Consider the following 13187-nt stretch of genomic DNA (forward strand, 5'->3'; position numbering starts at 1 on the left):
CATCAGTCCCAGGGCGCCTTGAAGCCTCCATCATTCTTTGCTTATCACCGAAATTGTGGAACCGCGCGAGGGCGTTGGCCTGGGCCCAGTTTTGGAGCAAGCGTAGGATGAGCTCTTTCCACTTTAATGTGTCCAACCATGGTTTCCAAATCAAGGAAATTAGGCAGCCAGCCCTCAAAAAACTTTGCTGGCTGGCTGCCTTCTGTACCTTCAGGTAGACCGATGATCCATATGTTTTTCCTCCTACTTCTATTCTCAAGATCATCGATATAGTCAGACAGGCTTTGAACTTGCTTTTAGCGCCTGGATATGGTTTTGGGCTTGATCAACTACAGTCTCTACCGCAGAGACTCTGCCCTCGGTCGTTCTTGTATCAACATTTTTAAGCTCCAATGTGTGATTCTGGAGAGTTAAAGAGAGTGGACCCAGCTTCTCATCCATCATTTTGGATATGTTCTCCGTAACTTCCTGAATTACTTGACAAAAGGCAGGGTCCAATGTATTAGCATAGCTAACAGCAGCTAGCTCCTCAGCCCTGGGCGAGTGCTCTGTGTAGTCCATCTTGGCTGCCTTCTTAGTACTTTTCAATGGCATGGTGTTGAAGCAGCTCAAAAAAAATACTCATCAATGTTCATGTTATTAAATCCGACACTTGGGCATTAAAAAAAAAGTTGAAACGGATATGCAAAATTATCAGTGTTGCAGTGCTGAGCTCAGCAAAGCAGACCTTTCACTGCGCCGCCATCTTGAAACCTTGTCACTATCTCCTTTAACATTAGACCACAACAAGTAGTATTTTTCTTAACAATGTATGTGGCCAGGCATTCTTGTAGTTTTTATTTTAACATTACTGTTGCCATGATGTTGATTTTATTTTATTGTCTTCATCTTAAGTACAAAATTAAATAGATATTTTCCAGAAGCGTGTATATTTTAATGTTTGATTTTTTTTTACTTTCAGTTGTTGGAGCCAGTTTGCCACCAGTTGTTTGAATTTTATCGCAGTGGAGAGTTTGAACTCAAGAGATTCACTTTACAGTTTCTCCCTGAACTAATATGGAGCTACCTTTCAATTGTATTGGCACGGGACATGCACAGTAGTGGCTGCATTGAGGCTCTTCTCTTGGGCATCTACAACTTGGTATGTAATGGTAGAACATGCACAACTTGGTACGTAATGGAAAAAAGTATACACGTAATGCATTTCAATAGCCAACTTCAGATTGAGAGTTCAGTACAGTCTGCAGTATTGTTTAGCCATGTCTGTGATTGCCATTGCAATCGTAACTTTTAATGTATAACATGGTCACTACACTGAAAAATACTGGCTTTGAAATGTATTCTCAATTGCTCAGCGTTCAACATAATCATGTGAAAGATCTATTTAATCAATTATAGCTTTTTTTGTAAAATGTATAAGTTCTACCAGTTGACCAGAACTTGATGGGATAGGGAATCTTATAATTTGGTCATTTGGACTTTTTTCTGTGCCCTCTGGTCAGTTTTAATTTTGCCCTGCAAGGTGCAAGATGTTATGTCCATTCTGAGATCTTGGTGAAGCATGACATCACAGGGCAGCTCTTTCATGAGATGTATGGATTGTCCTGTTTATATCCAAGACTGAAAACAAAATCATATTTGATATTAAAATCTCAGATATTGACTTCTTTAAGGAATGAGGCTCCAGAGTTTAGGTTTTCCATTTTCTGTGGCAGAAGGGCTGAATTGCTGTCATTATGAATCATATCATTAAAAGAGTATTTATGCACTTAATTACTGTGGAGAGTTTAGTGATCCTTTTAATTTCAAACACAATGCTCATGAAACTGATGGAGAAGTGAATGATAAGCTGCCGTTTTTTTTATTAGGCTATAAGTGGAGTAGTACAAAATGGAAGAAGCTTGTGGCAGTTTGTAATTCATGGGTTGTCTCCATGAGATGGTAAACATTTTTGACCTTGTTTGCTGCCTGGACTGCTGAGTTCCTCCAGCAATTTGTGTGTGTTGCGCGAATTTCTAGCCTCTGCGGATTTTCGCTTGTTTATACATCAATTATTGTTTTAGCTTTGGAACTCAGCTATTTGTTTGAACTAATCACAAAGATTAAGTACCTAAATTAAAATAGTTTCTTTACACTTGTATTTGTATTATTATCTCTATCAAAGTCTCAAGTTTCTGATTGTTTTCCAGGAAATTGTGGATAAGGATGGATGTAGCAAAGTGCGTTCTTTTACTGTGCCATCCCTATCAAAACCGTCAGTGTACCATGAGGTAAGAGGCAAAAGTGACGGGTTACACCTGAAACTGTGGGGGATTAGGGAGCTTAAAGTAAAAAAAAGCTAGGAGACAGTGATCACAATATGATTGAGTTCAACTTGAAATTTGATAGGGAGAAAGTAAAGTCTGATGTAGCAGTATTTCAGTGGAGTAAGGAAAATTACAGTGGTATGCGAGAGGAGTTGGCCAAAGTAAATTGGAAGGAGATGCTTACAGGGATGACAGCAGAGCAGCAATGGCTTCAGTTTCTGGAGAAAAATGAATGTATTCCAAAAACAAAGAAATACTCAAATGGCAAAATTACTATTTACCATGGCTGAGAAGGGAAGCCAGAGCTAATATAAAAGCAAAAGAGAGGGCATCCAACAAAACAAAAATTAGTGAGAAGATAGAGGATTGGGAAGCTTTTAAAAACCTAAAGAAAGCAACTAAAAGAATCATTGGATGGGAAAAGCTGAAATATGAAAGCAAGCTAGCAAACAATATCAAGGTGGATAGAGAAAGATTTTCAAGTATATTTTTTTAAAAAAAGAGAAATGAATGTGGATATAGGACTGCTAGAAGATGAGGCTAGAGAAATAATAATGAGGATAAAGAGATGGCAGATGAACTAAATGAGTATTTTGCATTAGTTTTCATTGTGGAAGACACTAGCATTGTGCCAGGTGTTGAAGGGTTTGAGGGAAGAGAAGTGGGTGCAGTTACTATTACAAGAGAGAAGGGGCTCAGAAAGCTGAAAGACCTGAAAGTAAACAAGTCACCCTCACCAGATGAACTGCACACTAGGGTTCTGAAAGAGGTAGTGGTAGAGATTGTGGAGGCATTAGTAATGATCTTTCAAGAATCATTGGACTCTGGCATGGATCCGGAGGACAGGAAAATTGTAAATGTCACTCCACTCTTTAAAAAATGAGGGAGCCAGCAGACAGGAAATTATAGACCAGTTAGCCTGACCTCAGTGGTTGGGAAGCTGTTGGAGTCAATTGTTATTGGTGAGGTTATGGGGTACTTGATGATGCAGGACAAGATAGGACAAAGTCAGCATGGTTTCCTTGAGGGAAAATCTTTCCTGACCAACCTGTAGGAATTTTTTGAGGAGATTACAAGTAGGATAGATAAAAGGGATGCAGTGAATATTTAGATTTTCAGAAGGCCTTTGACACGGTGCCACACATGAGGCTGCTTACCAAATTAGAAAGCCCATGGTATTACAGGAAAGATTCTAGCATGGATAAAACATTGGCTGATTGGCAAGAGGCAAAGAGTGAGAATAAAAGGATCCTTTTCTGGTTGGCTGCCAGTGACTAGTGGTATTCTGCAGGTGTTGGTATTGGGACCACTTCTTTTTATGCTGTATATCAATTATTTGATGATGGAATAGATGGCTTTGTTGCCAAGTTTGCAGATGATATGAAGTTTGGTGAAGGGGCAGGTAGTGTTGAGGAAACAGGAAGTCTGCAGAAAGACTTAGATCAGAAGAATGGGCAAAAAAGTGGCAAATGAAATACAATGTTGGAAAATGCATGGTTATGCACTCTGGTAGTAGAAATAAATGTGCAGACTATTTTCTAAATGGGAATAAAATCCAAAGATCTGAGATGCAAGGGAACCTGGGAGTCCTTGTGTAGATCACCCTAAAGTTTAACTTGCAGATTAAGTTGGAGGTGAGGAAGGCAAATGCAATGTTAGCATTCATTTCAAGAGGTGTATAATATAAGAGCAGGGTTGTGATGCTGAGGCTTTATAAAGCACTAGTGAGGCCTCACATTAAGTATTGTGAACAGTTTTGGGCTCCTTATCTAAGAAAAGATATGCTGGCATTGGAGAGTGTTCAGAGGAGGTTCACAAAGGATGATTCTGTAAATGAAAGGGTTATCATATGAGGAAAGTTTGTTGGCTTAGGGCCTATACTCGCTGGAATTTACGTTTGTAGAAGGATTTGGGGGGAAATCTCATTGAAATGTTTCTAAATGTTGAAAGGCCTAGACAGAGTAGATGTGGAAAGGATGTCTTCCATGCTGGGGGAGTCTAGGACATGAGGCCACAGCCTCAGAATGGAGGGGTGCCCATTTAAAACAAAGATGCTGAGAAATTACTTCAGCCAGAGGCTGGTGAATTTGTGGAGTTTGTTACTGCAGGCGGCTGTGGAGGCCAGGTGATTGGGTGTATTTAAGGTTGACATTGATAGGTTCTTGATTGGTCATGGCATCAAAAGTTACCAGGAGGCCGGGGGGGGGGGGGGGGGCTGTGAAGGGGGGGAGAAAATGATCAGCCATGATTCAATGGCGGAGCAGACTCAGTGGGCCAAATGGCCAAATTCTGCTCCTATGTTTTATGGTCTTATGGTTTAATTCTGTTTTCTGTATTTACTCTGAAAATCTGTTAAAAACATATTTATCTTATGAGTCTCTGTTCATTGTAAACATTTTGTCAATGTCTTGTGATTAAAATGTCATTTAACAAAACCAGAGAAGTTGTCAATGGTACTATTTTTAATACTGAAGGTGTTCATATATCCAAACCAATCATTGTTTAAAGGGAAAGTTTTTAAAAAATCTAAATTTAAAATTTTCTTTCGCATTGTATTTGCAAAGAAAGACATTAATAAATTGGTCTTTTGTACTATGCAATTATTCATTGGTTCATTGTAAAGTATGAGAGAAATTAGAATGTGCAATTGAAACCAGTTTTATTTGCATGGCTGAATCTGGAGGATTGCTGCGCACCACTAATGTGGGACCCTTCAGAGAAGTAATTTATATCTCTTATCTACTTTCCCAACCACATTCTGCTCTCAAATTCAGATGTTTAGTAAATGTCTGTTCTTCAAAATGAGATTTGCCTCAAACTGAGGCAGTTATTTAATTGACACACACAAAATGCTAGAGGAACTCAGCAGGCCAAACAACAGCTATGGAAAATAGTAAACATTCAATGATTCAGGCCATGACCCATTGTCAGAACCGGATAAAAAGATGAGAAGTCCGAGTATGAATGTGGGGGAGGGGAGGAGGAAGTAGTACACCCCTCCCCTGGTTTCACTTATCACCCAGCACCTTGTACTTCTTCCCTCCCCCCCACCTTCTTACTCTGACTTCTCATCTTCTTTTCTTGCCCTAATGAAGGGTCGCGGCCCAAAATGACGACTGCTTACTCTTTTCCATAGATGCTGTCTGGCCTGCTGAGTTCCTCCAGCATTTTGTGTGTGTTGCTTGGATTTCCAGCATCTGCAAATTTTCTTGTGTTTGCATTTATTTAATATTCCTATCATCTTAAACACCTTTGCTCATGTAGCAGTACAGTTAATTGCCCTGTGCTGTTCATTAATCCTTGTGAAGTCAATAATGTAATCTTTATAATCCTTTATGCTGATCACTAGTATTGAAATCTTCTTAGCAACACTGAAATGTCTCCCTTTTTTCCATGGTACTATATTGTGACAGTCTGCATTACATTAAGGACATTGCCATGCAAAACAATTATTTTTGAAAATCTACATTAGATTTTGTAATTTGATATACTTTGTTAATTAACCTTGCTGCTTCAGCCTTCTAGTTTTGGTTCTATGGCACTTACAGAAGGCGCTTTATCTCAGCATGGCTTGACTAGAGTGGTACATACTGGACCTCATTGTCAAAGGGAAACGTTTACAGCACAAAACAGGTAGCCTATTAAACATTTATAAAATTAATAGTAAGAACTGAAATTAATACATGAATTTAAAATATTTAATTAATTATTGCTTCTGAACTTTAATTCAAATCTGACAAGTATTTACTCTTGAAAATCCAAGTTTTGAAGATGGGAAATTAAGATTCACAAAAGCTAAATTAATGTATCCAAGAGTTTTTATTAGTTTCTGAGATCTGGATTGCTCAAAAACAAACATTAAATTCCTGTTCTGTTTGTTGAAAGTGCTGACAAAGTTGACATATATGGGGGGAGATTCCAGCATTGAAAGCCATTACTTTTGCAAGATCAGTATACTGTATATCTTCCAGCCTGATGGAATGTGACTTTGACAAAAACTTGTAGGAAATGGTGTTTGCTACCCTTGGGGTATAGAGTTTGGGAGGAATTGTCAAAGAAATCTTGGTAAATTGATGCAACCAGGATATGGAAATGATGTAATGAATGCTATAGATCAGGGGTTCCCTACTTTTTTTATGCTATGGACCAATACCATTCGGCAAAGGGTCTGCTATAGATAGTGGTTGAGGTTTTAAACAAGTAGGCAACTAGGTTATGCAGAGGTTGTGGGGGTTATGAGGTCAGCCAGTTGCCATGAGGTACTTGAGTTTTGTGGCTGCTATTTGAGTCAGTGCTTGCATGTTTTATTATCATTTTAAGCTTCTGGTCAGTGGTGACTCCAGGATGTTGATGATAGGGGGTTTGGTGGTAAGAGAATGAATATATAGGGAGATATTTAAGCTCTCTTTGATGTCACATTCGTCAAGTACTCCTGATATCAAAAGGAATCGATGGTTGGCACAACTTTGTGGGCCAAAGGGCCTGTAATGTGCTGTAGATTTCTATGTTTCTGTGAATTACTTTAGTGTCAGCTTTCAATTGAGCTTTTACAAGCTGTAAGAAAGCTTGAATTTGTGTTTCTAATGGAATCTAACCCTGGCATTTTTTGAACAATTGTAAGTGAATAATTAGCATCGAATGACACAGCAGATGTCACCTTCCATTACTTTGCTGAATATTGAGAATATCCTGAAGCTTGGTAGTTAATCTGTATTTTCATTGCTCTTCCTTTTTAAAGGTAATGCAACTTGGACAATTTCCCCATATTGTTACAGATTTCAGTATTATATCTGGAAGAGCTTGACTAGGTATAAAATTTATTCCGGAACACAAAACTGTGCACTATAGCTGACAAGTTAATGGTTTTGCACTGTGTCTTATGCACTTGGCTAAAGCCTGTCTTCTGTGATATTGGAGTCCTAGGGTGGAGGCTGAGATGGATTATCCAGCTGACTTCTTCATCTGAAAGTGGCTGCAAACACTTCAGCCTAACAATTTCATTACTGAGAATGGAGATGTTCATGGACTGTTTTTTCCCATCGGTTATTGTTCACAACTGGTTGTGGCAACACCAAACAACTTTAATCCATTTCTTGTGGGATTATTTAACTCTGTTATTGACCATATAATCCTGTGTTGAACTTTGAGGTTGGAATCTTATTTTTAGAGATGCCTAATGCTGCTACTTGTATGTTATTGTGCATTTTAAAACAGTGTGGTAGATCATGTCTAACCAATCTTAGAGAGTTTTCGAGGAAGTTACCAGGAAAGTGATGAAGTCAAGGCATTGGATGTTGTCTACCTGGACTTTAGCGAAGCATTTGACAAGATTCTACATGGGAGGTTGGTCAAGAAGGCTCAGAGAGGAAGTAGATGGTTGCCTCTCTTACTGGAGGCCTGTGACTAGTGGAGTGTTGCAGCGATCAGTGCTAGGTCTTTTGTTGTTTGTCAACTGTATCAACGATTTGGATGATAATGTGGTTAACTGGATCAGCAAATTTGCAAATGACACAAGATTGGAGGGTAGTGGACAGTGAGGAAGGCTGTCGTGGCTGGTAGAGGGATCGGGATCAGCTGAAAAAATGGGCTGAAAAATGGCAGATGCAATTTAATGTAGACAAGTGCAAGTTGTTGCACTTCGGTAGGACCAATCAGGGTAGATTTTACACCAGTAAATGATAGGGAACTGAGGAGTGCTCTAGAACAAACGGATCTGAGAATATCTGTCCATAATTCATTGAAAGTGGCATCATAGGTGGAGAGGGTCGTAAACAAAGCTTTTGGCACAATGGCCTTTATAAATCAAAAGTATTGAGTACAGGAGATGGGATGTTATGTTGAAGTTGTATGAAACGTGTGAGGCCTAATTTGGAGTATTGTGTGCAGCTTTGATCACCTACCTACATGAAATATGTAAATAAAGTTAAAAGATTGTAGAGAAAACTTACAAGGGTGTTGCTGGGTCTGGAGGACCTGAGTTATAAGGAAAGACTGAATAGGTTAGGACTTTATACCCTAGAATGTAGAAGATTGGGAGGAGATTTAATGAGGTATACAAAATTGAGGGGTATAAATATGGTGAATGCAAGCAAGCTTTTTCCCCTGAGGTTGGGTGGGACTACAACCAGAGGTCATAGATTAAGGGTGAAAGGTGAGAAGTTTAAGGGGCTCATGAGGGGAAACTTCTTCACTCAGGGACATGAGAGAATGGAATGAACAACCAGCACAGGTGGTGCATGCGAGTTTGATCTCTAGAATTTCAGTTGTGTCACTAGTATTGAAGTGGGCATTTTTGATGATGGACCCACCCAAAATAAGTTCTGTAGCCTTACTACCCTTTGTGCTGCTTCCAAATGTTTAACACTAAGGTTACTAATTTGTCAGCAAGATAATTAGGGGATTTAATTCACATCTGCTGTACTAGAATTTGAACTTGTAATTTCAGGTTATTTACTCAGGCTTCTGTGTCATTTGTCCTTTATCAAAAACAACTAATGCCACCATTCCCATTTATGAATAAGTCTGTTAGCAATTTAAATCAGCTAATTGCTATCTAACATCTTTTTCTGATCATAAAAATAAGAAAGATTTAAAGTATTATTTGAAATTAAAATCTGTGGAATAATGCCACATTTAATGTTTGGCTAAATTGCTGATAGATGAACCATGTTAATGAGACCTGGTATCACACGTGGAGAATTGAAAGTGTCTGACTGAGGTCAGTGTCAAAATGGTCCCTAGATTTTACTCCAGCTTATCAGTGTCCATAAATAACAGTTGGAAACACTGAATTATTTTGGTTGTGTAGGAACTAAATCGATACATAAAATAGTGGTTGGGTTTGGTTTTCATAGCTCTGTTTAGTCCCAGTTGTGTTAATAAAAGTCAATGAAAGATAATAGTTTATGGAGATGAAATCCCAATTATAATCAGTTAAAATCAGTTAAAATCAATCATGACATCTGACTGGCTTCATTGTTTATAATATTTAGTAGAATGCTACAGGTTAAATTGTTTAGTTAATTTTCACATATTTCAAACTCTATACATCATTGAACAATGTTTAATCTTATATTTATGCTTTAAGATGCCATTAACTGTGTTTCTCTGCTATTTAGGTTTGAAGTATTGACGTACCTGTTGCTATGTTACAATGCAGCTTTAATCTACATGCCTTCTCCTTCTCTACAGTCTTTGTGCCATATGTGTTCTAGGTGAGAATCTTTTTCTTCTTTACTTGCACTTCAGGAGTAAGGATTATGTATTTCCACTCCAATTCTTGGATTGTAAGATGCTGATGAAGCCAGTGTGGGATTCATGTACTCTGGGTGGAGCAGAAGATGGTTGATGGGGAAGCTAGATGCTTCTTATTTTTATACACAGCATCAGGCTTCTGAAACGTGTTATTTTGAGCTCCTTCAATGCAAGTGCTTATCAGGAGGTCAGAAGATTTTCAAAGCAAATTTGAGAGTAAATAGCATTGTAGAAAGGAGAACCCGTTGGAGATGTTTATGAATTTTTGTCTGAAATTCTTTGAGAAGCTTGATAATTTTTTTTCATGACACTTATTTCAAGGTACAGTGAAAAAGTTTGTTTACCATTGGGGAGCACTTCGCGTCCAGTGATCACAATGCCATTAGGTTTCAATATAATTATGGAGAAGGATAGGACTGGACCCAGAGTTGAGATTTTTGATTGGAGAAAGGCTAACTTTGAAGAGATGCGAAAGGATTTAGAAGGAGTGGATTGGGACAATTTGTTTTATGGGAAGGATGTAATAGAGAAATGGCAGTCATTTAAAGGAAAATTAAAGGTACAGAATCTTTATGTTCCTGTTAAGGTTGAAAGGAAAGGTTAAAAGTTTGAGAGAGCCATGGTTTTCAAGGGATATTGGAAACTTGGTTAGGAAAAAGAGAGATATCTACATAAATATAGGCAACATGGAGTAAATGAGGTGCTCGAGGAATATAAAGAATGTAAGAAGAATCTTAAGAAATAAATTAGAAAAGCTAAAAGAAGATACGAGGTTGCTTTGGCAAGTAAGGTGCAAATAAATCCAAAGGGTTTCTGCAGTTATATTAATAGCAAAAGGATAGTGAGGGATAAAATTGGTCCCTTAGAGAATCAGAGATGACAGCTATGTGTGGAGCCGAAAGAGATGGGGGAGATTTTGAACAATTTTTTTTCTTCGGTATTCACGAAGGAGAAGGATATTGAATTGTGTAAGGTAAGGGAAACAAGTAGGGAAGTTATGGAAACTATGACAATTAAAGAGGAGGAGGTACTGGAGCTTTTAAGGAATATAAAAGTGGATGAATCTCCGGGTCCTGACAGGATATTCCCAAGGACCTTGAGGGAGGTTAGTGTAGAAATAGCAGGGGCTCTGACAGAAATATTTCAAATGTCATTAGAAACGGGGATGGTGCCGGAGGATTGGTGTATTGCTCATGTGGTTCCATTGTTTAAAAAGGGTTCTAAGAGTAAACCTAGCAATTATAGGCCTGTCAGTTTGACGTCAGTGATGGGTAAATTAATGGAAAGTTTTCTTAGATATGGTATATATAATTATCTGGATAGACAGGGTCTGATTAGGAACAGTCAACATAGATTTGTGCATGGAAGGTCATATCTGACAAATCTTACTGAATTTTTTTGAAGAGGTTACGAGGAAGGTTGACGAGGGTAAAGCAGTGGATGTTGTCCATATGGATTTCAGTAAGGCCTTTGACAAGGTTCCGCACAGAAGGTTAGTTAGGAAGGTTCAATCGTTAGGTATTAATATTGAAGTAGTAAAATGGATTCAACAGTGGTTGAATGGGAAATGCCAGAGAGTAGTGGTGGATAACTGTTTGTCAGGTTGGAGGCCGGCGACTAGTGGTGTGCCTCAGGGATCTGTACTTGGTCCAATGTTGTTTGTCATATACATTAATGATCTGGATGATGAGGTGGTAAATTGGATTAGTAAGTATGCAGATGATACTAAGGTGGTGGCGTTGTAGGTTTTCAAAGTTTGCAGAGCGATTTAGGCCAGTTAGAAGAGTGGCCTGAACGATGGCAGATGGAGTTTAATGCTGATAAGTGTGAAGTGCTACATTTTGGTAGGAATAATCCAAATAGGACATACATGGTAAATGGTAGAGCATTGAAGAATGCAGTAGAATAGAGTGATCTAGGAATAATGGTGCATAGTTCCCTGAAGGTTGAATCTCATTTGGATAGGGTGGTGAAGAAAGCTTTTAGTATGTTGGCCTTTATAAATCAGAGCATTGAGTATAGGAGTTGGGATGTAATGTTAAAATTGTACAAGGCATTGGTAAGGCCGAATTTGGAGTATTGTGTACAGTTCTGGTCACCAAATTATAGGAACGATGTCAACAAAATAGAGAGAGTACAGAGAAGATTTACTAGAATGTTACCTGGGTTTCAGCACCTAAGTTATAGAGAAAGGTTGAACAAATTAGGTCTTTATTCTTTGGAGCGTAGAAGGTTGAGGGGGACTTGATAGAGGTATTTAAAATTATGAGGGGGATAGATAGAGTTGACATGGATAGGCTTTTTCCATTGAGAGTAGGGGAGATTCAAACAAGAGGACATGATTTGAGAGTTAGGGGGCAAAAGTTTAAGGGTAACACGAGGAGGAATTTCTTTACTCAGAGAGTGGTAGCTGTGTGGAATGAGCTTCCAGTAGTAGAGGCAGGTTTGGTATTGTCATTTAAAGCAAAATTGGATAGGTATATGAACAGGAAAGGAATGGAGGGTTATGGGCTGAGTGCGGGTCAGTGGTATAGGTGAGAGTAAGCATTTGGCACGGACTAGAAGGGCCAAGATGGCCTGTTTCTGTGCTGTAATGGTTATATGCATTCATACAGATTATTTCATCACATTAGTGCATTGAGCTTTAGAACATCAGTGATGCTGTCTGTTCCTGAAGCCTTGTTTTTGGGTGGCATATGGCTTTTTCAGCTTGGTTTATGATGTCCGTGGGATGGAGCTGAGGGCAGTTGTTAGACAACAGATTCATGAACTGAGGAACCCTTTAAAATTCTCCTATGTTCTTGGCTGCCAGTTTGTTGGGCTATTGAAAATCAGCTTTTCCCCCAGGGCTGTCGTGCAACTGAACAATGCCCCATTTTTGAGCTGTTTGTTTTTAGTTCAGTTGTAACTTGGATGTCACTCTAAATTACTCAAACATTTAAAATTTTGTCATTGTGTTTTTAGTAATTGAATTGCTAGTATGCTGTTTTGCACTGAATGGAGCAGGACTTAATTTTGTTGTCCTGGGTAATGGCAATAAAGCTCCAACAGCTCTAATAACTTTAACACCAACTTTGACTGGAATAAGAAATTTATACATGCTGACATAAAGGGGATAGTACAAAAAACATTTGTCTTCAGAACCAGCAGTGTCATTCTCCTATTTTTCTGAAGAGCAGCAGTAGGTTCCTAAAGTATTTTTCCTAAGAAATACACTTTGATCTCTATCGTCATTCTGACTGTTTTGCATTCAAATTCATTATTTTAATTATTCTTAATTTGGGCGCTACAGTAGCATAGTAGTTAGCACACTGCTATTACAGCTCGGAGCATAGGAGTACAAAGTTCAATCCTGACATGTCTGTACATCCTCCCCATGGAATGCGTAGGTTTTATAAAGGTGATCTGGAATTTCCTTCCACAGTCCAAAGACATACCAGGTAGGTTAATTGGTCATTGTAAATTGTCTCGTGATTAAGTTGAAGTTAAATCGGGGTTGCTGGCTGGTGCAGTTTGAAGGGCTGGAAGGGCTTATCTGTGCTTTATCTTTAAATAAAGTAAATAAATTAGCCTCCGTTGCTGCTTTGAAAGAGATGCATGCATTCCCTGATTAGCACTGAGATAACC

The 13187-nt window shown here is 38.6% G+C and overlaps 1 protein-coding gene across 5 annotated transcripts in view; it reads left to right on the forward strand.

The window, feature by feature from the left end:
• The window catches only part of hycc1 (hyccin PI4KA lipid kinase complex subunit 1), a 153605-nt gene that overhangs the window by 80527 nt on the left and 59891 nt on the right, over positions 1-13187 (forward strand). For all 5 annotated transcript variants that reach the window (XM_073024619.1, XM_073024620.1, XM_073024618.1 and 2 more), the window contains 4 exons: positions 962-1141; positions 2190-2270; positions 5824-5939; positions 9425-9520. In XM_073024619.1, coding sequence (XP_072880720.1) covers positions 962-1141; positions 2190-2270; positions 5824-5939; positions 9425-9520 — 473 coding nt within the window. The remainder of the gene's footprint in view (positions 1-961; positions 1142-2189; positions 2271-5823; positions 5940-9424; positions 9521-13187) is intronic.

Source organism: Hemitrygon akajei, chromosome 20 (genome assembly GCF_048418815.1).
Source record: "Hemitrygon akajei chromosome 20, sHemAka1.3, whole genome shotgun sequence".
Taxonomy (NCBI): Eukaryota; Metazoa; Chordata; class Chondrichthyes; order Myliobatiformes; family Dasyatidae; genus Hemitrygon; species Hemitrygon akajei.